Consider the following 25,579-nt stretch of genomic DNA (forward strand, 5'->3'; position numbering starts at 1 on the left):
TTACTTTAGTTGTTGTCTCTTGTTAACTTATTGCAAGCCTTAATCATTTCACACCATACATTTCATGTTAACTAAAGAGTAGAGATAGTTGAAGATTTCCACGGTAACGAGAAGATAGAAGAGGCTTTGACAGAAGCTAGATGGTCAACAATGATATCAGCTTGTTTACCTCAACTACGGAAAGCGAGTAGAGATCTGACTTCAACTACGGAAAGCGAGTAGAGATCTGACTTCAACTACGGAAAGCGAGTAGGAGTTCTGACTTCAACTACGGAAACCGAGTAGAGTTCTGACTTCAACTACGGAAAGCGAGTAGAGTTCTGACTTCAACTACGGAAAGTCAAAAATGACAAAACACATTTAGGAAAAATAAATTACCACTAATGTTTTCAACAACAACAAAAAATTAAACGTTGCTCGGATATTAGGAAACATGTATTTGGTAGGCACGACTATAATATGATGTTATCTAAGATCAATATTTCAATCCATAAAAATAAAAAAACGCAATTCATTAATTTAGAAACATTTCCAGCTGCGTCATATATCAGTTTTGAAAAACGCGTTTTTATCCGGACGCGTCTGCGAGGCTCCGTAGTCTGTTGGTTCAGGACAGAATCAGACACTGCAGAAATACAAGTCAAATTATTATTAAACAGCCGGATAGATAATAATCATAATCATGAGTCGATCGTACAATGACGAGTTACAATATTTGGACAAGATTGACAAAAACTGCTGGCGAATCAAGAAAGGTTTCGTCCCGAATATGCAGGTGATTAGTTTAAACTATAAGGAATGAATTAACTTTAACACATGTCCGTAGTTTACCAGCTTCAGACGTGGCTCGCTACTATCCAGCTTGACTCTGTTGTCTCTCTTGTCTTTTTGTATGTAGAGAAGGTGTAAGAGCATAGTACCTACATTAACTAGCTAACTAGCTAACCTAATGTGGCGTATGGGACTTGACAGCTGATACGCCACATTAGGTTAGCTAGTTAGCTAGTTAATGTAGTTACTATGCTCTTACACCTTCTCTACATACAAAAAGACAAGAGAAACAACAGAGTCAAGCTGGATAGTAGCAAGCCACGTATTATATAATATATATATATATATATATATAGTTAGTTTAATCATCAAATCCTTCCCGTTTCATTCCAGGTGGAAGGAGTGTTTTACGTCAACAGACAAGCCCACTCCTGTATTATAGTGTATATATATATATATATATATATATATATATATATATGTGTGTATATATATATATATATATATATATATATATATATATATATATATATATATATATATATATATATATATATATATGTATATGTATGTATGTATGTATGTATGTATATGTGTGTATATATATATATATATATAGTTAGTTTAATCATCGTTTCATTCCAGGTGGAAGGAGTGTTTTACGTCAACGAGTCTCTGGAGAAGCTGATGTTTGAGGAGCTGCGTAACGCGTGTAAAGGAGGAGGTAAACAACAACAACAATAACAACAATAACATGATGATGCCGTATTAATAACAGACAAGCTCTCTCCTGTATTGTTCCCCCCCCCCCCCCCCCCCCTGATTTGACTGGTTTGGTTTGGTTGTGTTATTTTGTCGTCAGGTTTTGGTGGGTTTCTCCCTGTTGATTTGACTGATTTGGTTTTGTTGTGTTATTTTGTCGTCAGGTTTTGGTGGGTTTCTCCCTGTTGATTTGACTGATTTGGTTGTTATTTTGTCTTCAGGTTTTGGTGGGTTTCTCCCTGCCATGAAACAGATTGGAAACGTTGCTGCTCTGCCTGGAATAGTCCATGTAAGTGGAGAAGCGCTGGTCTGGATCAGGCCTTTAACACAAGTCAGCAGGAGATGAAGCTAACAACCGGTATCTAACGAGCTATAAACAGACATATTGACACTCTGTAATATCTGACAGGGGCTGTTTGCCCCCAGACATGTATTTAGCCTGGTCACGGACTACGACGCACTTAAACATGGAGATTCTCCAATGAGTTTGTTTGTCAGACCAGGATTACTCTTAACCTGTGTCCTCAAACCTCTCTCTCTCTTTCTTCTCTCTCTCCCCTCTCTGTCTCTCTCTCCCTCAGAGGTCCATCGGCCTGCCAGACTGCCACTCGGGGTATGGGTTTGCCATCGGAAACATGGCTGCCTTCGACATGAGTGACCCCAACGCTGTCGTATCCCCAGGTACAGAGGATCCACACAGTCCAACAGGCTGTCCTGTCTATCTCTGGTCTGGGTTTGACATTAACTGGTTGTGTGTGTGTGTGTGCTAGGTGGTGTGGGTTTTGACATTAACTCTGTGTGTGTGTGTGTGCTAGGTGGTGTGGGTTTTGACATTAAGTGTGGAGTGTGTGTGTGTGTGCTAGGTGGTGTGGGTTTTGACATTAAGTGTGTGTGTGTGTGTGTGTGTGTGTGCGCGTGCGTGCTAGGTGGTGTGGGTTTTGACATTAACTGTGGAGTGTGTGTGTGTGTGTACTAGGTGGTGTGGGGTTTGATATTAACTGTAGTGTGTGTGTGTGTGTGTGTGTGTACTAGGTGGTGTGGGGTTTGATATTAACTGTGGAGTGTGTGTGTGTGTGTTAGGTGGTGTGGGGTTTGATATTAACTGTGGAGTGTGTGTGTGTGTACTAGGTGGTGTGGGGTTTGATATTAACTGTGGTGTGTGTGTGTGTGTGTGTACTAGGTGGTGTGGGGTTTGATATTAACTGTGGTGTGTGTGTGTGTGTGTGTGTGTGTGTGTGTGTACTAGGTGGTGTGGGGTTTGATATTGACTGTGGAGTGTGTGTGTGTGTACTAGGTGGTGTGGGTTTTGACATTAACTGTGTGTGTGTGTGTGTGTGTGTGTGTGTGTGTGTGCTAGGTGGTGTGGGGTTTGATATTAACCGTGGAGTGTGTGTGTGTGTGTGTGTGTGTGTACTAGGTGGTGTGGGTTTTGACATTAACTGTGTGTGTGTGTGTGTGTGTGTGTGTGTGTGTACTAGGTGGTGTGGGGTTTGACATTAACTGTGTGTGTGTGTGTGTGTGTGTACTAGGTGGTGTGGGGTTTGATATTAACTGTGGAGTGTGTGTGTGTGTGTGTGTGTGTGTGTGTGTGTGTGTGTGTGTGTACTAGGTGGTGTGGGGTTTGATATTAACTGTGGAGTGTGTGTGTGTGTGTGTGTGTGTTAGGTGGTGTGGGGTTTGATATTAACTGTGGAGTGTGTGTGTGTGTGCTAGGTGGTGTGGGGTTTGATATTAACTGTGGAGTGTGTGTGTGTGTGCTAGGTGGTGTGGGGTTTGATATTAACTGTGGAGTGTGTGTGTGTACTAGGTGGTGTGGGGTTTGATATTAACTGTGGAGTGTGTGTGTGTACTAGGTGGTGTGGGGTTTGATATTAACTGTGGAGTGTGTGTGTGTACTAGGTGGTGTGGGGTTTGATATTAACTGTGGAGTGCGTCTACTGAGGACCAACCTAGACGAGGGAGACGTCCAGCCAGTCAAGGAGCAGCTGGCTCAGGCCCTGTTCGACCACATCCCCGTCGGAGTCGGGTCCAAGGGAGTCATCCCTATGACCGCCAAGTAAGCAGGCACCACTACACCACTACCCAGCAGGCACCACTACACCAATACCCTGCAGGCACCACTACACCAATACCCTGCTGTCTGCAGGCACCACTACACCACTACACCAATACCCTGCAGGCACCACTACACCAATACCCTGCCGTCTGCAGGCACCACTACACCAATACCCTGCCGTCTGCAGGCACCACTACACCAATACCCTGCCGTCTGTAGGCACCACTACACCAATACCCTGCCGTCTGCAGGCACCACTACACCAATACCCTGCCGTCTGCAGGCACCACTACACCAATACCCTGCTGTCTGCGGGCACCACTACACCAATACCCTGCCGTCTGCAGGCACCACTACACCAATACCCTGCTGTCTGCGGGCACCACTACACCAACACCCTGCTGTCTGTAGGCACCACTACACCAATACCCTGCCGTCTGCAGGCACCACTACACCAATACCCTGCCGTCTGTAGGCACCACTACACCAATACCCTGCCGTCTGCAGGCACCACTACACCAATACCCTGCCGTCTGCAGGCACCACTACACCAATACCCTGCTGTCTGCGGGCACCACTACACCAATACCCTGCCGTCTGCAGGCACCACTACACCAATACCCTGCCGTCTGCAGGCACCACTACACCAATACCCTGCTGTCTGCAGGCACCACTACACCAATACCCTGCTGTCTGCAGGCACCACTACACCAATACCCTGCTGTCTGCAGGCACCACTACACCACTACCCAGCTGTCTGCAGGCACCACTACACCAATACCCTGCTGTCTGCAGGCACCACTACACCAATACCCTGCTGTCTGCGGGCACCACTACACCAATACCCTGCTGTCTGCAGGCACCACTACACCAATACCCTGCCGTCTGCAGGCACCACTACACCAATACCCTGCCGTCTGCAGGCACCACTACACCAATACCCTGCTGTCTGCAGGCACCACTACACCAACACCCTGCTGTCTGCAGGCACCACTACACCAATACCCTGCCGTCTGCAGGCACCACTACACCAATACCCTGCCGTCTGCAGGCACCACTACACCAATACCCTGCCGTCTGCAGGCACCACTACCCTGCTGTCTGCAGGCACCACTACACCACTACCCTGCTGTCTGCAGGCACCACTACACCAATACCCTGCAGGCACCACTACCCTGCTGTCTGCAGGCACCACTACACCACTACCCTGCTGTCAGCAGGCACCACTACACCAATACCCTGCTGTCTGCGGGCACCAATACAACATTAACCCAATCCCTTTGGATAGAGCAGGGTTAAGGTTAGGGCCTTCGGAAAGTATTCAGACCCCTTTGACTTTACACATTTTGTTACGTTACAGCCTTATTCTACACACAATACTCCATAATGACCTGTTACAGGGATCTAGAGGAGGCTCTAGAGATGGGAGGGGACTGGTCCCATCTCTAGAGACTGATAACCTGGTGTCTGTTACAGGGATCTAGAGGAGGCTCTAGAGATGGGAGGGGACTGGTCCCATCTCTAGAGACTGATAACCTGGTGTCTGTTACAGGGATCTAGAGGAGGCTCTAGAGATGGGAGGGGACTGGTCCCATCTCTAGAGACTGATAACCTGGTGTCTGTTACAGGGATCTAGAGGAGGCTCTAGAGATGGGAGGGGACTGGTCCCATCTCTAGAGACTGATAACCTGGTGTCTGTTACAGGGATCTAGAGGAGGCTCTAGAGATGGGAGGGGACTGGTCCCATCTCTAGAGACTGATAACCTGGTGTCTGTTACAGGGATCTAGAGGAGGCTCTAGAGATGGGAGGGGACTGGTCCCATCTCTAGAGACTGATAACCTGGTGTCTGTTACAGGGATCTAGAGGAGGCTCTAGAGATGGGAGGGGACTGGTCCCATCTCTAGAGACTGATAACCTGGTGTCTGTTACAGGGATCTAGAGGAGGCTCTAGAGATGGGAGGGGACTGGTCCCATCTCTAGAGACTGATAACCTGGTGTCTGTTACAGGGATCTAGAGGAGGCTCTAGAGATGGGAGGGGACTGGTCCCATCTCTAGAGACTGATAACCTGGTGTCTGTTACAGGGATCTAGAGGAGGCTCTAGAGATGGGAGGGGACTGGTCCCATCTCTAGAGACTGATAACCTGGTGTCTGTTACAGGGATCTAGAGGAGGCTCTAGAGATGGGAGGGGACTGGTCCCATCTCTAGAGACTGATAACCTGGTGTCTGTTACAGGGATCTAGAGGAGGCTCTAGAGATGGGAGGGGACTGGTCCCATCTCTAGAGACTGATAACCTGGTGTCTGTTACAGGGATCTAGAGGAGGCTCTAGAGATGGGAGGGGACTGGTCCCATTCTCTAGAGACTGATAACCTGGTGTCTGTTACAGGGATCTAGAGGAGGCTCTAGAGATGGGAGGGGACTGGTCCCATCTCTAGAGACTGATAACCTGGTGTCTGTTACAGGGATCTAGAGGAGGCTCTAGAGATGGGAGGGGACTGGTCCCATCTCTAGAGACTGATAACCTGGTGTCTGTTACAGGGATCTAGAGGAGGCTCTAGAGATGGGAGGGGACTGGTCCCATCTCTAGAGACTGATAACCTGGTGTCTGTTACAGGGATCTAGAGGAGGCTCTAGAGATGGGAGGGGACTGGTCCCATCTCTAGAGACTGATAACCTGGTGTCTGTTACAGGGATCTAGAGGAGGCTCTAGAGATGGGAGGGGACTGGTCCCATCTCTAGAGACTGATAACCTGGTGTCTGTTACAGGGATCTAGAGGAGGCTCTAGAGATGGGAGGGGACTGGTCCCATCTCTAGAGACTGATAACCTGGTGTCTGTTACAGGGATCTAGAGGAGGCTCTAGAGATGGGAGGGGACTGGTCCCATCTCTAGAGACTGATAACCTGGTGTCTGTTACAGGGATCTAGAGGAGGCTCTAGAGATGGGAGGGGACTGGTCCCTGAGAGAAGGCTGTCTAGAGACTGATAACCTGGTGTCTGTTACAGGGATCTAGAGGAGGCTCTAGAGATGGGAGTGGACTGGTCCCTGAGAGAAGGCTATGCCTGGGCAGAAGACAAGGAGCACTGTGAGGAGTACGGCAGGATGCTGCAGGCCGACCCCAACAAGGTCTCCTCCAAGGCCAAGAAGAGAGGCCTGCCTCAGGTAACACCACTCCCTAACCTATAATGACCTATCCTTACTCCATTCTATGGTATTGAACCAGCTCGGCACTCTGGGGGGACAGGAAACCACTACACTGAGATCTATAATGACCCAATCTATGGTATTGTTCCTGCTGGGGACAGGAAACCACTACACTGAGATCTATAATGACCCAATCTATGGTATTGTTCCTGCTGGGGACAGGAAACCACTACACTGAGATCTATAATGACCCAATCTATGGTATTGTTCCTGCTGGGGACAGGAAACCACTACACTGAGATCTATAATGACCCAATCTATGGTATTGTTCCTGCTGGGGACAGGAAACCACTACACTGAGATCTATAATGGCCCAGTCTATGGTATTGTTCTAGCTGGGGGGGGGGGGGGGGACAGGAAACCACTACACTGAGATCTATAATGGCCCAGTCTATGGTATTGTTCCTGCTGGGGACAGGAAACCACTACACTGAGATCTATAATGACCCAATCTATGGTATTGTTCCTGCTGGGGACAGGAAACCACTACACTGAGATCTATAATGGCCCAGTCTATGGTATTGTTCTAGGTCGGCACTCTGGGGGCAGGAAACCACTACGCTGAGATCTATAATGACCTATCCTTATTCTATTCTATGGTATTGTTCTAGCTCGGCACTCTGGGGGCAGGAAACCACTACGCTGAGATCTATAATGACCTATCCTTATTCTATTCTATGGTATTGTACCAGCTCGGCACTCTGGGAGCAGGAAACCACTACGCTGAGATCCAGGTGGTGGATGAGATCTATAATGACTATGCTGCGAAGAAGATGGGCATCGACCACAAGGGCCAGGTGTGTGTGATGATCCACAGTGGCAGCAGAGGGCTGGGTCACCAGGTAGCGACAGGTAGGACTGCTCTCTCTAACCATGTTGGAAATATGCTTTTTTTTCTGTTTTTGTTTCCGTTTTTAAAGAATTGTCTGTGACGTGGTCACTTGTCTGTGTTGCTGCACGGTGTATTGCTTCTTATCTTGGTCAGGTTGTTGTAAATGATTAGTGTTTTCAATGACTTACCTGGTTAAATAAAAAAGGTACAAATATACATAGGGGGGGGGGAAAGAATGATTGATCCGTTTTATAATAAGGCTACGTTACAGCCTTATTCTTAAATGGATGAAATAAATACACATTATCAATCTACATACTACCCCATAAGTGAAAATCATGTATTAGAAGTTTTGGCAAATTTATTACAAACAAAAAATCGATACTTTACATAAGTATTCAGACTCGTTGCTATGAGCTCAGGTGTGTCCTGTTTCCATCCTTGATGTTTCTACAATTTGATTGTAGATCCACCTTTCATAAATTAATTTGATTGGACATGATTTGGAAAGGCACACACCTGTCTATATAAGGTCCCACAGTTGACAGTTCATGTCAGAGCAAAAACCAAGCCATGAGGTTGAAGAAATTGTCTGTAGAGCTCCGAGACAGGATTGTGTCGAGGCACAGATCTGGGGAAGGGTACCAAAACATTGTAGGCCCCCAAGAACACAGTGGCCTCCATCTTTCTTAAATGGAAGAAGTTTGGAACCACCAAGACTCTTCCTAGAGCTGGCCGCCCGGCCAAACTGAGCAATCTGGGGAGAAGGGCCTTGGTCAGGGAGGTGACCAAGAACCAGATGGTCACTCTGACAGAGCTCCAGAGATCCTCTGTGGAGATGGGAGAACCTTCCAGAAGGACAACCATCTCTGCAGCACTACACTAATCAGCCGTTTATGGTAGAGCGGCCAGACGGAAGCCACTCCTCAGTAAAAAGCACATGACAGCCCGCTTGGAGTTTGCTAAAAGGAATCTCAGACCATGAGAAACAAGATTCTCTGGTCTCATGAAACCAAGATTGGCCTGAATGCCAAGCGTCACGTCTGGAGGAAATCTGGTACCTGAAACCTAGGGATGTTTTTCAGATGCAGGGACTGGGAGACTAGTCAGGATCGAGCGAAGATGAATGGAGTAAAGTACAGAAAGATCCTTGATGAAAACCTGCTCCAAGAGCGTTCAGGACCTCAGACAGAGGGCGAAGGTTCACCTTCCAACAGGACAACGATCCTAAACACACAGCCAAGACAACGCAGAAGTGTGGCTTTGGGACAAGTCTCTGAATGGCCCAGCAGGAGCCCGGACTTGAACCCGATCCAACATCTCTGGAAATACCTGAAAATAGCTGTGCAGCGACTCTCCCCATCCAACCTGACAGAGCTTGAGAGGATCTGCAGAGAAGAATGGGAGAAACTCCCCAAATACAGGTGTGCCAAGCTTGTAGTGTCATACCTGTCGCGAACCGGCTCGGAATTCGTAACAAAAAGGGAGACAACGGGGCGATAAGGAATAACAAAATATATTTATTAACTGAAGTAAACTAAATACAATTAACAATAGTGTGTGTGTGTGTAGTCAGTAATCCGTAGTGTGAGTGAGTGGTTGTGTGCATAAATGTGATAATGAGGGATGTTGAAAGGTACCAACGTAAACAAACAAAATGGCCACTACCAAAATCTATCAGTGTGTCTGCATGGAGAGAGTCTCCTCGATGAATAGGGAAGTGGTGGATTTATCCTGGGACACACCCGGAGCCCAGGTGTGTCCTGTATCGCTGACGACGCTCCCAGCTCCGCCCCCCGACCATCCTAATAAGGAAAACGAGAGCAAAGAGAAAGAAGACGGCAGACAGAGTGGGAGGGGCGTCAGGCGGAGTGGGAGGGGCGTCAGGCGGAGTGGGAGGGGCGTCGGGCGGAGTGGGAGGGGCGTCGGGCGGAGTGGGAGGGGCGTCAGGCGGAGTGGGAGGGGCGTCAGGCGGAGTGGGAGGGGCGTCAGGCGGAGTGGGAGGGGCGTCAGGCGGAGTGGGAGGGGCGTCAGGCGGAGTGGGAGGGGCGTCAGGCGGAGTGGGAGGGGCGTCACAGACCCAAGAAGACTCGAGGCTGTAATCGCTGCCAAAGGTGCTTCAACAAAGTACTGAGTTAAAGAGTCTGAATAGTTATGTAAATGTTATTTCTGTTTCTTATTTTTTTTATAAATTAGCAAAAAAAAAACGTTTTACTTCATCATTATGGGGCATTGTGTGCAGATTGATGAGGGGGGGACAATTTAATCAATTTTAGAATAAGGCTGTAACGTAACAAAATGTGGAATAAGTCAAGGGGTCGGAATACTTCCTGACGGCACTGAAGGAAAAACTTTTGAATGATTTGGGGTCTTAACTTTTAACTGGTACTGTAATATATTCTGGTAGATGCCCTGGTTGCCATGGAGAAGGCGATGAAGCGAGACAAGATCCAGGTGAACGATCGCCAGCTGGCTTGCGCCCGTATCTTTTCGGAGGAGGGACAGGACTACCTGAAAGGAATGGCCGCCGCCGGAAACTATGCCTGGGTCAACCGTTCCTCTATGACCTTCCTCACGCGACAGGTAACTGACCCCACCTGAGACGGGTAACTGACCCCACCTGAGACGGGTAACTGACCCCACCTGAGACGGGTAACTGACCCCACCTGAGACGGGTAACTGACCCCACCTGAGACGGGTAACTGACCCCACCTGAGACGGGTAACTGACCCCACCTGAGACGGGTAACTGACCCCACCTGAGACGGGTAAGTGACCCCACCTGAGACGGGTAACTGACCCCACCTGAGACGGGTAACTGACCCCACCTGAGACGGGTAACTGACCCCACCTGAGACGGGTAACTGACCCCACCTGAGACGGGTAACTGACCCCACCTGAGACAAGTAGCTGACCCCACCTGAGACAGGTAACTGACCCTGGCTGACCCCACCCGAGACAGGTAACTGACCCCACCCGAGACGGGTAACTGGCCGACCCCACCCGAGACGGGTGGCTGGCCGACCCCACCCGAGGCGGGTGGCTGGCCGACCCCACCCGAGGCGGGCGGCTGGCCGACCCCACCCGAGGCGGGCGGCTGGCCGACCCCACCCGAGGCGGGCGGCTGGCCGACCCCACCCGAGGCGGGCGGCTGGCTGACCCCACCCGAGGCGGGTGGCTAGTCCGAGTCGCCGGTTTCCCTCAGTGTGACTCCTCCGTTTCCCCCTCAGTGTGACTCCTCCGTTTCCCCCTCAGTGTGACTCCTCCGTTTCCCCCTCAGTGTGACTCCTCCGTTTCCCCCTCAGTGTGACTCCTCCGTTTCCCCCTCAGTGTGACTCCTCCGTTTCCCCCTCAGTGTGACTCCTCCGTGTCTCTGTCTCCTCCAGGCGTTTGCCAAGGTGTTCACCACCACTCCTGATGACCTGGACATGCATGTGATCTATGACGTGTCTCATAACATCGCCAAGGTGGAGGAACACATGGTAGATGGGAAAACAGAAGACTCTGCTGCTGCACCGCAAGGGGTCCACCCGGGCCTTCCCCCCACACCACCCGCTCATCCCTGTAGACTACCAGGTACACCACCCCCCCTCATCCCTGTAGACTACCAGGTACACCACCCGCTCATCCCTGTAGACTACCAGGTACACCACCCCCCCTCATCCCTGTAGACTACCAGGTACACCACCCCCCCTCATCCCTGTAGACTACCAGGTACTCATCCCTGTAGACTACCAGGTACACCACCCCCCCTCATCCCTGTAGACTACCAGGTACCCCCCCCTCATCCCTGTAGACTACCAGGTACCCCCCCTCATCCCTGTAGACTACCAGGTACTCCCCCTCATCCCTGTAGACTACCAGGTACCCCCCCCTCATCCCTGTAGACTACCAGGTACCCCCCCTCATCCCTGTAGACTACCAGGTACCCCCCCCTCATCCCTGTAGACTACCAGGTACCCCCCCCCTCATCCCTGTAGACTACCAGGTACCCCCCCCCCTCATCCCTGTAGACTACCAGGTACCCCCCCCCTCATCCCTGTAGACTACCAGGTACCCCCCCCTTCATCCCTGTAGACTACCAGGTACCCCCCCCCCTCATCCCTGTAGACTACCAGGTACCCCCCCCCTCATCCCTGTAGACTACCAGGTACCCCCCCCCTCATCCCTGTAGACTACCAGGTACCCCCCCCTCATCCCTGTAGACTACCAGGTACCCCCCCTCATCCCTGTAGACTACCAGGTACCCCCCCTCATCCCTGTAGACTACCAGGTACCCCCCCCATCCCTGTAGACTACCAGGTACCCTCCCCCCCTCATCCCTGTAGACTACCAGGTACCCCCCCCCCTCATCCCTGTAGACTACCAGGTACCCCCCCCCATCCCTGTAGACTACCAGGTACCTCCCCCCTCATCCCTGTAGACTACCAGGTACCCCCCCCATCCCTGTAGACTACCAGGTACCCCCCTCTCATCCCTGTAGACTACCAGGTACCCCCCTCTCATCCCTGTAGACTACCAGGTACCCCCCCTCTCATCCCTGTAGACTACCAGGTACCCCCCCCCCCCCCCCCCCCTCATCCCTGTAGACTACCAGGTACCCCCCCATCCCTGGAGACTACCAGGTACCCCCCCCTCAACATCAATACATAATATTATAGTTAACCTTAATCCATATGTGTTTCTGGCTCTGGCCAATCTGGCAGCCCTATCTGGCAGCCCTAAAGTAGTGCCCTATATAGGGAGGGCATTGGGTGCCATTTTGATGCGGAGACAATGTTTTTAAAACGCTTCCTGTTTCTGGTCCAATCAGCTGACAGGCCAGCCGGTGTTGATCGGGGGCACGATGGGCACCTGCAGTTACGTCCTGACGGGCACAGAGCAGGGCATGACGGAGACCTTCGGCACCACCTGCCACGGAGCGGTAAGGCTTTACTGCACCTCTCTGTCGCTTTACTGCACCTCTGTCGCTTTACTGCACCTCTCTGTCGCTTTACTGCACCTCTGTCGCTTTACTGCGCCTCTCTGTCGCTTTACTGCGCCTCCCCTCTGTCGCTTTACTGCGCCTCCCCTCTGTCGCTTTACTGCGCCTCCCCTCTGTCGCTTTACTGCGCCTCCCCTCTGTCGCTTTACTGCGCCTCCCCTCTGTCGCTTTACTGCGCCTCCTCTCTGTCGCTTTACTCCGCCTCCTCTCTGTCGCTTTACCCCGCCTCCTCTCTGTCGCTTTACCCCGCCTCCTCTGTCTGTGTTCCTGGCTACATCACTGTTGTAACTTGATAAGGAATGTCCATATTATAACAAGTAGTGAGGATCGACTGCATCCATCCGTTCATCATCAAGAACATGTTCCCTGTTAGTTCCAGAGTAACTCCATGTTTTATCTGTTACTCAACATTGAACTCCTGTCTGCAGGGTCGGGCTCTGTCTCGGGCCAAATCCCGCAGGAACATCGACTTCCAGGACGTGTTGGATAAGCTGGCAGACCAGGGTATCGCCATCAGGGTGGCTTCGCCCAAACTAGTCATGGAAGAGGTAGGCTTCGCTTCGCCCAAACTAGTCATGGAAGGGGTAGGCTTCGCTTCGCCCAAACTGGTCATGGAAGAGGTAGGCTTCGCTTCGCCCACACTGGTCATGGAAGAGGTAGGCTTCGCTTCGCCCAAACTGGTCATGGAAGAGGTAGGCTTCGCTTCTCCCAAGCTGGTCATGGAAGGGGTAGGCTTCGCCCAAACTGGTCATGGAAGGGGTAGGCTTCGCTTCTCCCAAACTAGTCATGGAAGGGGTAGGCTTCGCTTCTCCCAAACTAGTCATGGAAGGGGTAGGCTTCGCTTCTCCCAAGCTGGTCATGGAAGGGGTAGGCTTCGCCCAAACTGGTCATGGAAGAGGTAGGCTTCGCTTCGCCCAAACTGGTCATGGAAGAGGTAGGCTTCGCTTCGCCCACACTGGTCACGGAAGGGGTAGGCTTCGCCCAAACTGGTCATGGAAGGGGTAGGCTTGGCTTCGCCCAAGCTGGTCACGCTACAGTGGGGTGGGTCATGGCTACAATGTTATAAAGGCTAACAGTATTTTCTTACCATTTCTAGGCTCCAGAGTCGTACAAGAACGTGTGTGATGTCGTCAACACGTGTCACGATGCCGGAATCAGCAAGAAAGCCATCAAACTACGACCCATCGCGGTGATCAAGGGTTAAGGCCGCACCCCTCTGCTAGTGACAGTAAAGGCCGTGTCACTCCATCCAAGGAGCCAATCACCAGGCAGAGAGCTGGCAGAGGAGCCAATGGAGAAGTGTCTGACTGCGAGTGAGCGTGTCCGTCTTCATAAAGACTTGACAAGGGATCGGTTTCCTCAGCTCCGCTTCCTGCTTCCTGACCAGTATGATTTTTGTGACATGGGGTGGTGATTTGGCCGTTTGAGTGATCAATGAAATTAAGACAGGATGGGCTCTTTAAATATTGGTAGGGTGAAATTGTCTTGTGTTTACTTTTCGTTCATCGCAAATCACTGTGGAATATCACCTTGAGATTCAGGTTAACCACAGATAATAAAATACAAGAGAAGAGATTTATGTATCTGCATTTAATGCCTGGTAGTCACTTTTTGTTCCAACATCTGTAGAAAATAAACAACACTAAAGCTTCATGTTGTGAGAGGAACTGCATTCTGGTCAGAGAATCATCTTCCTCACTACCGCCGTCACCCATTGGTAGGAGAAACCCTGATTGGTGTCTTGGATTAGTAAACACTCTATTGGTTCATCAAAAACATAAATCAACATGAAGACAGCTCAATACAGGATGAACAAATTACCTCAACTGGCATAAATATCTCTTAAATGTGCAGTGTTTTCTCCAGTCTGCCAAACATTTGATGGGTGGTTTCTCCCCACAGCCGGTCCTGGTTCTGGGTGGCCTTTGGTCTCTCGCCGGTCCTGGTTGATCAGTTCTGTTTTTCCAACACCACATTAGATCCAGTCTGGATCACATTTATGTAAATATCCATTAGTCTGGTTTGGAGGTAAGCTGTCTAGGATCATATCTGAATACCCATTAGTCTGGTCTGGAGGTCAGCTGTCTAGGATCATATCTGAATATCCATTAGTCTGGTCTGGAGGTCAGCTGTCTAGGATCATATCTGAATATCCATTAGTCTGGTCTGGAGGTAAGCTGTCTGGGATCATATCTGAATATCCATTAGTCTGGTCTGGAGGTAAGCTGTCTGGGATCATATCTGAATATCCATTAGTCTGGTCTGGAGGTAAGCTGTCTGGGATATCCATTAGTCTGACCATAACTCAACACTTCAACACTACGGTAGAACATAACTCAGGAGCAACGACACGGAACATGTTGGTCCCTGGGAGGAGATGAAATAAAAGATCCCAGAAATGTTCCATACAAGCAAAATGTTTACGTCCCTTTTTAGTGAACATTTCTCCTTGATAATCCATCCACCTGACTAAACAGCATGAACATTACACAGGTGCACCTTGTGCTGGGGACAAAAGGCCACTAAAACATTCAGTTTTGTCAACACAACGGCCACAGAGGTCTCAAGTTGAGGGAGCGTGCAGTTGGCACCCTGACTGCAGGAATGTCCACCAGATTGTGAATTTGGGAGACCGTCCAACCGGCCTCAACTGCAGACCAGGTGAAACCACGCCAGCCCAGGTCCTCCACATCCGGTTTCTTCACCTGCGGGATCGCCAGAGGGAGGGTGCTGAGGAGTATTTCTGTCTGTAATGAAGCCCTTCTGTGGGGGGAAAAACTCATTCTGATTGGCTGGGCCTGGCACCTAAGTGGGTACCCTCCCATGGCCGGGGCCCAGTCTTGTGAAATCCATAGATTAGGGCTTAATAACTATTTCAATGGACTGATTTCCTTAAATGAACTGTAACTCAGTTAAAATCATTGACATTGTTTTTGTTCAGTATGTATTTAAACAGGCAGGTTTTGCATTATCACATTCGTCAAGCTGAATGGTCAGTAATAGTTGGGTATAAAATACCGTTGTCTGGTTTAAAGTCAGTTCATAAATGGATCATGTTTCTCAAGCCTTTATCTTATAACCGACTAAACTTTAATATTAGATCTTTTCAGAAAAGGTCAAAACAAAAACACTAAACAATGAAACTAATTTATTTACATCCAAACATATTTCCTTCTTTAAAAAAAAACAAAAAAAAAACATATTTACATTTTGATCCACTTGTAAAGTCCTTAATTCCTTCTGAAAGTGACGGTGTTGTAACGAACACCGAGGTAAACACTTCGCACGTCTGTCTGCTCCAGATTTCTCCAGTTGAAGGTGCAGTGGATGACTTCGCTCAGTCACAAAATGGCCGCCCTCCATCTCCCCCCTATTCCCCATATAGTGTTGACCAGGGCCCTGTAGTGGACCTTCTGTTAAGCCCCACCCCCACCGAGATACAGTTCCTGACATGTGATCTAAACATCAGAGAACAAAACAGACGTTTGTTAAACCAGGTCCTGTTCTTCTGAGGGGGACTGAGGAGAACCGTGTTCACAAAGCTCATCTGATCTGAGGGGAGAGGAGAACCGTGTTCACAAAGCTCATCTGATTGAGGGAGAGGAGAACCGTGTTCACAAAGCTCATCTGATCTGAGGGGAGAGGAGAACCGTGTTCACAAAGCTCATCTGATCTGAGGGGAGAGGAGAACCGTGTTCACAAAGCTCATCTGATCTGAGGAGAACCGTGTTCACAAAGCTCATCTGATCTGAGGAGAACCGTGTTCACAAAGCTCATCTGATCTGAGGAGAACCGTGTTCACAAAAGCTCATCTGATCTGAGGAGAACCGTGTTCACAAAGCTCATCTGATCTGAGGGGAGAGGAGAACCGTGTTTCACAAAGCTCATCTGATCTGAGGAGAACCGTGTTCACAAAGCTCATCTGATCTGAGGAGAAACCGTGTTCACAAAGCTCATCTGATCTGAGGAGAACCGTGTTCACAAAGCTCATCTGATCTGAGGAGAACCGTGTTCACAAAGCTCATCTGATCTGAGGAGAACCGTGTTCACAAAGCTCATCTGATCTGAGGGGAAGAGGAGAACCGTGTTCACAAAGCTCATCGGATCTGAGGGGAGAGGAGAACCGTGTTCACAAAGCTCATCTGATCTGAGGGGAAGAGGAGAACCGTGTTCACAAAGCTCATTACTGATCTGAGGGGAGAGGAGAACCGTGTTCACAAAGGCTCATCTGATCTGAGGAGAACCGTGTTCACAAAGCTCATCTGATCTGGAGGAGAACCGTGTTCACAAAGCTCATCTGATCTGAGGGGAGAGGAGAACCGTGTTCACACAAAGCTCATCTGATCTGAGGAGAACCGTGTTCACAAGCTCATCTGATCTGAGGGGAGAGGAGAAAACCGTGTTCACAAAGCTCATCTGATCTGAGGAGAACCGTGTTCACAAAGCTCATCTGATCTGAGGAGAACCGTGTTCACAAAGCTCATCTGATCTGAGGAGAACCGTGTTCACAAAGCTCATCTGATCTGAGGGGAGAGGAGAACCGTGTTCACAAAGCTCATCTGATCTGAGGGGAGAGGAGAACCGTGTTCACAAAGCTGATCTGATCTGAGGGGAGAGGAGAACCGTGTTCACAAAGCTCATCTGATCTGAGGGGAGAGGAGAACCGTGTTCACAAAGCTCATCTGATCTGAGGGGAGAGGAGAACCGTGTTCACAAAGCTCATCTGATCTGAGGGGAGAGGAGAACCGTGTTCACAAAGCTCATCTGATCTGAGGAGAACCGTGTTCACAAAGCTCATCTGATCTGAGGGGAGAGGAGAACCGTGTTCACAAAGCTCATCTGATCTGAGGGGAGAGGAGAACCGTGTTCCAAAGCTCATCTGATCTGAGGAGAACCGTGTTCACAAAGCTCAATCTGATCTGAGGAGAACCGTGTTCACAAAGCTCATCTGATCTGAGGAGAACCGTGTTCACAAAGCTCATCTGATCTGAGGGGAGAGGAGAACCGTGTTCACAAAGCTCATCTGATCTGAGGGAGAGGAGAACCGTGTTCACAAAGCTCATCTGATCTGAGGGGAGAGGAGAACGTGTTCACAAAGCTCATCTGATCTGAGGGGAGAGGAGAACCGTGTTCACAAAGCTCATCTGATCTGAGGAGAACCGTGTTCACAAAGCTCATCTGATCTGAGGAGAAACCGTGTTCACAAAGCTCATCTGATCTGAGGGGAGAGGAAGAACCGTGTTCACAAAGCTCATCTGATCTGAGGAGAACCGTGTTCACAAAGCTCATCTGATCTGAGGGGAGAGGAGAACCGTGTTCACAAAGCTCATCTGATCTGAGGAGAACCGTGTTCACAAAGCTCATCTGATCTGAGGAGAACCGTGTTCACAAAGCTCATCTGATCTGAGGAGAACCGTGTTCACAAAGCTCATCTGATCTGAGGGGAGAGGAGAACCGTGTTCAAAAAGCTCATCTGATCTGAGGGGAGAGGAGAACCCGTGTTCACAAAGCTGATCTGATCTGAGGGGAGAGGAGAACCGTGTCACAAAGCTCATCTGATCTGAGGGGAGAGGAGAACCGTGTTCACAAAGCTCATCTGATCTGAGGGGAGGAGGAGAACCGTGTTCACAAAGCTCATCTGATCTGAGGGGGAGAGGAGAACCGTGTTCACAAAGCTCATCTGATCTGAGGGGAGAGGAGAACCGTGTTCACAAAGCTCATCTGATCTGAGGGGAGAGGAGGACCGTGTTCACAAAGCTCATCTGATCTGAGGAGAACCGTGTTCACAAAGCTCATCTGATCTGAGGAGAACCGTGTTCACAAAGCTCATCTGATCTGAGGAGAACCGTGTTCAAAGCTCATCTGATCTGAGGAGAACCGTGTTCACAAAGCTCATCTGATCTGAGGAGAACCGTGTTCACAAAGCTCATCTATCTGATCTGAGAGGAGAACCGTGTTCACAAAGCTCATCTGATCTGAGGGGAGGAGAACCGTGTTCACAAAGCTCATATGATCTGAGGGGAGAGAGACCGTGTTCACAAAGCTCATATGATCTGAGGGGAGAGGAGAAAAACCGTGTTCACAAAGCTCATCTGATCTGAGGGGAGAGGAGAACCGTGTTCACAAAGCTCATCTGATCTGAGGGAGAGAACCGTGTTCACAAAGCTCATCTGATCTGAGGGAGAGGAGACCGTGTTCACAAAGCTCATCTGATCTGAGGAGATGAGAACCGTGTTCACAAAGCTCATCTGATCTGAGGAGAACCGTGTTCACAAAGCTCATCTGATCTGAGGGAGAGGAGACCGTGTTCACAAAGCTCATCTGATCTGAGGGGAGAGGAGAACCGTGTTCACAAAAAGCTGCATCTGATCTGAGGGGAGAGGAGAACCGTTTTCACAAAGCTCAATCTGATCTGAGGGGAGAGGAGAACCGTGTTCACAAAGCTCATCTGATCTGAGGGGAGAGGAGAACCGTGGTTCACAAAGCTCATCTGATCTGAGGGGAGAGGAGAACCGTGTTCACAAAGCTCATCTGATCTGAGGGGAGAGGAGAACCGTGTTCACAAAGCTCATCTGATCTGAGGGGAGAGGAGGACCGTGGTCACAAAGCTCCTGATCTGAGGGGAGAGGAGAACCGTGTTCACAAAGCTCATCTGATCTGAGGAGAACCGTGTTCACAAAGCTCATCTGATCTGAGGAGAACCGTGTTCACAAAGCTCATCTGATCTGAGGAGAACCGTGTTCACAAAGCTCATCTGATCTGAGGAGAACCGTGTTCACAAAGCTCATCTGATCTGAGGAGAACCGTGTTCACAAAGCTCATCTGATCTGAGGGGAGAGGAGAACCGTGTTCACAAAGCTCATCTGATCTGAGGAGAGAGGAGAACCGTGTTCACAAAGCTCATCTGATCTGAGGAGAACCGTGTTCACAAAGCTCATCTGATCTGAGGGGAGAGGAGAACCGTGTTCACAAAGCTCATCTGATCTGAGGGGAGAGGAGAACCGTGTTCACAAAGCTCATCTGATCTGAGGAGAACCGTGTTCACAAAGCTCATCTGATCTGAGGAGAACCGTGTTCACAAAGCTCATCTGATCTGAGGGGAGAGGAGAACCGTGTTCACAAAGCTCATCTGATCTGAGGGGAGAGGAGAACCGTGTTCACAAAGCTCATCTGATCTGAGGGGAGAGGAGAACCGTGTTCACAAAGCTCATCTGATCTGAGGGGAGAGGAGAACCGTGTTCACAAAGCTCATCTGATCTGAGGGGAGAGGAGGACCGTGTTCACAAAGCTCATCTGATCTGAGGGGAGAGGAGAAACCGTGTTCACAAAGCTCATCTGATCTGAGGAGAACCGTGTTCACAAAGCTCATCTGATCTGAGGAGAACCGTGTTCACAAAGCTCATCTGATCTGAGGAGAACCGTGTTCACAAAGCTCATCTGATCTGAGGAGAACCGTGTTCACAAAGCTCATCTGATCTGAGGGGAGAGGAGAACCGTGTTCACAAAGCTCATCTGATCTGAGGGGGAGAGGAGAACCGTGTTCACAAAGCTCAATCTGATCTGAGGAAGAACCGTGTTCACAAAGCTCATCTGATCTGAGGGGAGAGGAGAACCGTGTTCACAAAGCTGATCTGATCTGAGGGGAGAGGAGAACCGTGTTCACAAAGCTCATCTGATCTGAGGGGAGAGGAGAACCGTGTTCACAAAGCTCATCTGATCTGAGGGGAGAGGAGAACCGTGTTTCACAAAGCTCATCTGATCTGAGGGGAGAGGAGAACCGTGTTCACAAAGCTCATCTGATCTGAGGGGAGAGGAGAACCGTGTTCACAAAGCTCATCTGATCTGAGGAGAAACCGTGTTCACAAAGCTCATCTGATCTGAGGAGAACCGTGTTCACAAAGCTCATCTGATCTGAGGAGAACCGTGTTCACAAAGCTCATCTGATCTGAGGAGACCGTGTTCACAAAGCTCATCTGATCTGAGGAGAACCGTGTTCACAAAGCTCATCTGATCTGAGGGGAGAGGAGAACCGTGTTCACAAAGCTCATCTGATCTGAGGAGAACCGTGTTCACAAAGCTCATCTGATCTGAGGAGAACCGTGTTCACAAAGCTCATCTGATCTGAGGGAAACCGTGTTCACAAAGCTCATCTGATCTGAGGAGAACCGTGTTCACAAAGCTCATCTGATCTGAGGAGAACCGTGTTCACAAAGCTCATCTGATCTGAGGAGAACCGTGTTCACAAAGCTCATCTGATCTGAGGAGAACCGTGTTCACAAAGCTCATCTGATCTGAGGAGAACCGTGTTCACAAAGCTCATCTGATCTGAGGGAGAGGAGACCGTGTTCACAAAGCTCATCTGATCTGAGGGAGAGGAGAACCGTGTTCACAAAGCTCATCTGATCTGAGGGGGAGAGGAAGAACCGTGTTCACAAAGCTCATCTGATCTGAGGGGAGAGGAGAACCGTGTTCACAAAGCTCATCTGATCTGAGGGGAGAGGAGAACCGTGTTCACAAAGCTCATCTGATCTGAGGGGGGACCATTGATCTGAGGGAAGAGAACCGTGTTCACAAAGCTCATCTGATCTGAGGGGAGAGGAGAACCGTGTTCACAAAGCTCATCTGATCTGAGGAGAACCGTGTTCACAAAGCTCATCTGATCTGAGGAGAACCGTGTTCACAAAGCTCATCTGATCTGAGGAGAACCGTGTTCACAAAGCTCATCTGATCTGAGGAGAACCGTGTTCACAAAGCTCATCTGATCTGAGGAGAACCGTGTTCACAAAGCTCATCTGATCTGAGGAGAACCGTGTTCACAAAGCTCATCTGATCTGAGGAGAACCGTGTTCACAAAGCTCATCTGATCTGAGGAGAACCGTGTTCACAAAGCTCATCTGATCTGAGGAGAACCGTGTTCACAAAGCTCATCTGATCTGAGGAGAACCGTGTTCACAAGCTCATCTGATGAGGGGAGAGGAGAACCGTGTTCACAAAGCTCATCTGATCTGAGGGGAGAGGAGAACCGTGTTCACAAAGCTCATCTGATCTGAGGGGAGAGGAGAACCGTGTTCACAAAGCTCATCTGATCTGAGGGGAGAGGAGAACCGTGTTCACAAAGCTCAATCTGATCTGAGGGGAGAGGAGAACCGTGTTCACAAAGCTCATCTGATCTGAGGGGAGAGGAGAACCGTGTTCACAAAGCTCATCTGATCTGAGGGGAGAGGAGAACCGTGTTCACAAAGCTCATCTGATCTGAGGAGAACCGTGTTCACAAAGCTCATCTGATCTGAGGAGAACCGTGTTCACAAAGCTCATCTGATCTGAGGAGAACCGTGTTCACAAAGCTCATCTGATCTGAGGAGAACGTGTCACAAAGCTCATCTGATCTGAGGAGAACCGTGTTCACAAAGCTCATCTGATCTGAGGAGAACCGTGTTCACAAAGCTCATCTGATCTGAGGAGAACCGTGTTCACAAAGCTCATCTGATCTGAGGGGAGAGGAGAACCGTGTTCACAAAGCTCATCTGATCTGAGGGGAGAGGAGAACCGTGTTCACAAAGCTCATCTGATCTGAGGGGAGAGGAGAACCGTGTTCACAAAGCTCATCTGATCTGAGGGGAGAGGAGAACCGTGTTCACAAAGCTCATCTGATCTAGAAGCCGTCTAAACCTCTTCTTATGCGTTACGTCGTCCATCAGCACTCCTACTGAAACACCAGGGGAATTTAGGCCCTGATGTTCTCAGGACGTCCAGACGACGTTCTGAGGGACGTCCTGACGACGTTCTGAGGGACGTCCTGACGACGTTCTGAGGGACGTCCAGACGACGTTCTGAGGGACGTCCAGACGACGTTCTGAGGGACGTCCAGACGACGTTCTGAGGGACGTCCAGACGACGTTCTGAGGGACGTCCAGACGACGTTCTGAGGGACGTCCAGACAACGTTCTGAGGGACGTCCAGACAACGTTCTGAGGGACGTCCTGACAACGTTCTGAGGGACGTCCTGACAACGTTCTGAGGGATTATTTTACAACGTTCTGAGGGACGTCCTGACAACGTTCTGAGGGACGTCCTGACAACGTTCTGAGGGACAGGGGTACCTTACGACAACCTGACAACGTTCTGAGGGATTATTTTACAACATTCTGAGGGACAACCAGACAACGTTCTGAGGGACGTTCTGAGGGATTATTTTACAACGTTCTGAGGGACGTTCTGAGGGACGACATCCTGACAACGTTCTGAGGGACAGGGGTACAACGTTCTGAGGGATTATTTTACAACGTTCTGAGGGATTATTTTACAACGTTCTGAGGGACAGGGGGGGGGGGTACAACTGGAACAGAAGATAAAGTAAATGCAGAATAAACCAGCAGCGTATTATCCACCGTTACAGCGGTCTGCCCAGTACGTCACGTCAAACTAAAACACATCCTAACCCCCAACCGCTCCATTTCTTCCACAACATAAAAACCTAGAAAAAATATCAATCCACCAGCCGTTTTATTCTGTCCATCAATTCATTCACAGGGCAGAGAAACACAACCTGCACGTTCAACCACTCAAATCAAAGACATCTATAAAACGTTTTAAAAAAAACAACAAAAAAACTATTTTTAAACTAATAAATCCTAAATTGTGTTCAGGTCATTGTTGGATCATTACCAACAGAAAGAGGAAGCTTCAGACCTGTTAAATCGATAATTGATATTCTACTATGGAAGCCTCGTTCCATAAACCTCCCTTCTATACTCTAGTTTACTTCCTGTCTCGCAGAGAATCCAACCAATCACATCTTCCACTTGACCAGGGTGCCGCCCCAGATGGAGAGCACGTCCTTGATTGGGCCTGGATCAGTGGAAGGGGAGGGGAGGGGGGTGTGGTCACCCCCAGTGAAAGCCTCCTTGTCCGTGTGTCTTGGCTCCGTTCCCTCCCACGTGGACAGGATGGGCGTGGTTAGGCAGTTACCTTCAGAAGTGCTAAGGTCCCTCTTTATGCTAAGCTCTCCGTCTTTAAGATCTCTCTCCCCGTCCGTCTTTAAGATCTGTCTCTCCGTCCGTCTGTCTGTCTCTCTGTCCGACTGTCCGTAGTGACTGGTACTATCTCACTACCAGTCTCCTCTTCGTTCCCAGCGTCCTCTCTCTCAATCCTTCCAGTTCGGTTCGTATTTACAGTTTGGCTCGCTGAAAGAAAGCCTGTGGAGAGACAGAGACGAGACCGAGAGAGACGAGACAGAGAGAGACGAGACAGAGAGAGACGAGACAGAGAGAGACGAGACAGAGAGACAGAGACGAGACAGAGAGACGAGACAGAGAGACGAGACAGAGAGACGAGACCGAGAGAGAGAGAGACGAGACAGAGAGACGAGACAGAGAGACGAGACAGAGAGACGAGAGAGAGACAGAGACGAGACAGAGACGAGACAGAGACGAGACAGAGAGACAGAGACGAGACAGAGAGACGAGAGAGAGACGAAAGAGAGAGACGAAAGAGAGAGACGAGACAGAGAGACGAGACAGAGAGACGAGACAGAGAGACGAGACAGAGAGACGAGACCGAGAGACGAGACCGAGAGAGAGAGAGACGAGACAGAGAGACGAGACAGAGAGACGAGACGAGAGAGACGAGACAGAGAGAGACGAGAGAGACGAGACAGAGAGACAGAGACGAGACAGAGAGACGAGAGAGAGAGACGAGACAGAGAGACGAGACAGAGAGACGAGACAGAGAGACGAGACAGAGAGACGAGACAGAGAGACGAGACAGAGAGACGAGACAGAGAGACGAGACAGAGAGACGAGACAGAGAGACGAGACCGAGAGAGAGAGAGACGAGACAGAGACGAGACAGAGAGACGAGACAGAGAGAGACGAGACAGAGAGACAGAGACGAGACAGAGACGAGACAGAGAGACAGAGACGAGACAGAGACGAGACAGAGAGACGAGAGAGAGAGAGACGAGACAGAGACGAGACAGAGACGAGACAGAGACGAGACAGAGAGACGAGACAGAGAGACGAGACAGAGAGAGACGAGACAGAGAGACAGAGACGAGACAGAGACGAGACAGAGAGACAGAGACGAGACAGAGACGAGACAGAGAGACGAGAGAGAGAGAGACGAAAGAGAGAGACGAAAGAGAGAGACAGAGACGAGACAGAGAGACGAGACAGAGAGACAGAGACGAGACAGAGAGACGAGACCGAGAGACGAGACCGAGAGACGAGACCGAGAGACGAGACAGAGAGACGAGACAGAGAGACGAGACAGAGAGACGAGACAGAGAGACGAGACAGAGAGACGAGACAGAGAGACGAGACAGAGAGAGAGAGACGAGACAGAGAGAGAGAGAGACGAGACAGAGAGAGAGAGACGAGACAGAGAGACGAGACAGAGAGAGAGAGACGAGACAGAGAGATGAGAGAGAGACGAGACAGAGAGATGAGAGAGACTCTTGTCAGATGTTATCGCTAGTACCAAGACACAGGTTACTGAGTGGAGATGTTTCTAAGGCAACAACCAGCTGACTACCGACCTTCATGTAGTTTTTGAGGACCTTGGCGTCTGGCTGCTGAAGCACTTGACACACTTCCTGTGAGAGGAAGAGGAGGAGGATGAGGAGGAGTGTTACAGAACCAAAAAAAAGGTTACACATCCGTACCGGCTTCAGCTGTGATTTGTCTGGTTATGAGACAGCGGTACCTGTGTGATTTCAGGTGACACCTGTAGAGAAGGAAGGTACTCCTGTTGGAGGTACTGGATAAACTCCGGACCCTGCCGACCAGGAAGTACAAAACATGACGACAAACAAGTTCAAGATCGATCAAGTTGTCAAACGAGACAAACGTTATGAAGGATACCGAAAAAGTGGTTACTTACTCTTCTGAGATGAATCATTTTCAACGTGAGCGCACATTCTGACAACGTCTGGGGGAAAAAACACAAAACAAAACTACTTTTGAGTTTGTT

The 25,579-nt window shown here is 49.7% G+C and overlaps 1 protein-coding gene, 2 long non-coding RNA genes and 1 pseudogene across 4 annotated transcripts; 2 read left to right on the top strand and 2 right to left on the bottom strand.

Annotated features, from left to right (window-relative positions):
- The first annotated feature begins 588 nt into the window (after nt 1-588).
- LOC115182260 (tRNA-splicing ligase RtcB homolog) lies at nt 589-14,199 on the top strand. The gene is given in 13 exon segments (XM_029743880.1): nt 589-775; nt 1,417-1,495; nt 1,755-1,822; nt 2,115-2,214; nt 3,433-3,589; nt 6,597-6,753; nt 7,488-7,647; nt 10,035-10,210; nt 11,013-11,114; nt 11,116-11,202; nt 12,440-12,550; nt 13,039-13,158; nt 13,707-14,199. Coding segments are annotated over 13 exon segments (1,518 nt in total). The 5' UTR covers nt 589-682; the 3' UTR covers nt 13,815-14,199.
- Nucleotides 14,200-14,554: 355 nt separating this feature from the next.
- Nucleotides 14,555-14,993, top strand: LOC115182261 (uncharacterized). Its single transcript, XR_003873690.1, has 2 exons — nt 14,555-14,830; nt 14,879-14,993. It is a non-coding gene; the product is annotated as an uncharacterized LOC115182261 (long non-coding RNA).
- Nucleotides 14,994-22,570: 7,577 nt separating this feature from the next.
- On the bottom strand, nt 22,571-23,180 carry LOC115182266 (uncharacterized). Of its 2 annotated transcripts, none has more exons than XR_003873694.1 (2): nt 22,722-23,180; nt 22,571-22,659 (listed from the first exon to the last, which is right to left on the bottom strand). It is a non-coding gene; the product is annotated as an uncharacterized LOC115182266 (long non-coding RNA). The 2 variants fall into 2 exon arrangements; XR_003873693.1 differs by having other exon boundaries at nt 22,571-22,682.
- Nucleotides 23,181-23,314: 134 nt separating this feature from the next.
- LOC115182277 (exportin-T-like) overlaps nt 23,315-25,579 on the bottom strand; it is a 29,546-nt pseudogene continuing 27,281 nt past the window's right edge.

This window comes from Salmo trutta, unplaced genomic scaffold (assembly GCF_901001165.1).
Source record: "Salmo trutta unplaced genomic scaffold, fSalTru1.1, whole genome shotgun sequence".
In the NCBI taxonomy this organism is placed as follows: Eukaryota; Metazoa; Chordata; class Actinopteri; order Salmoniformes; family Salmonidae; genus Salmo; species Salmo trutta.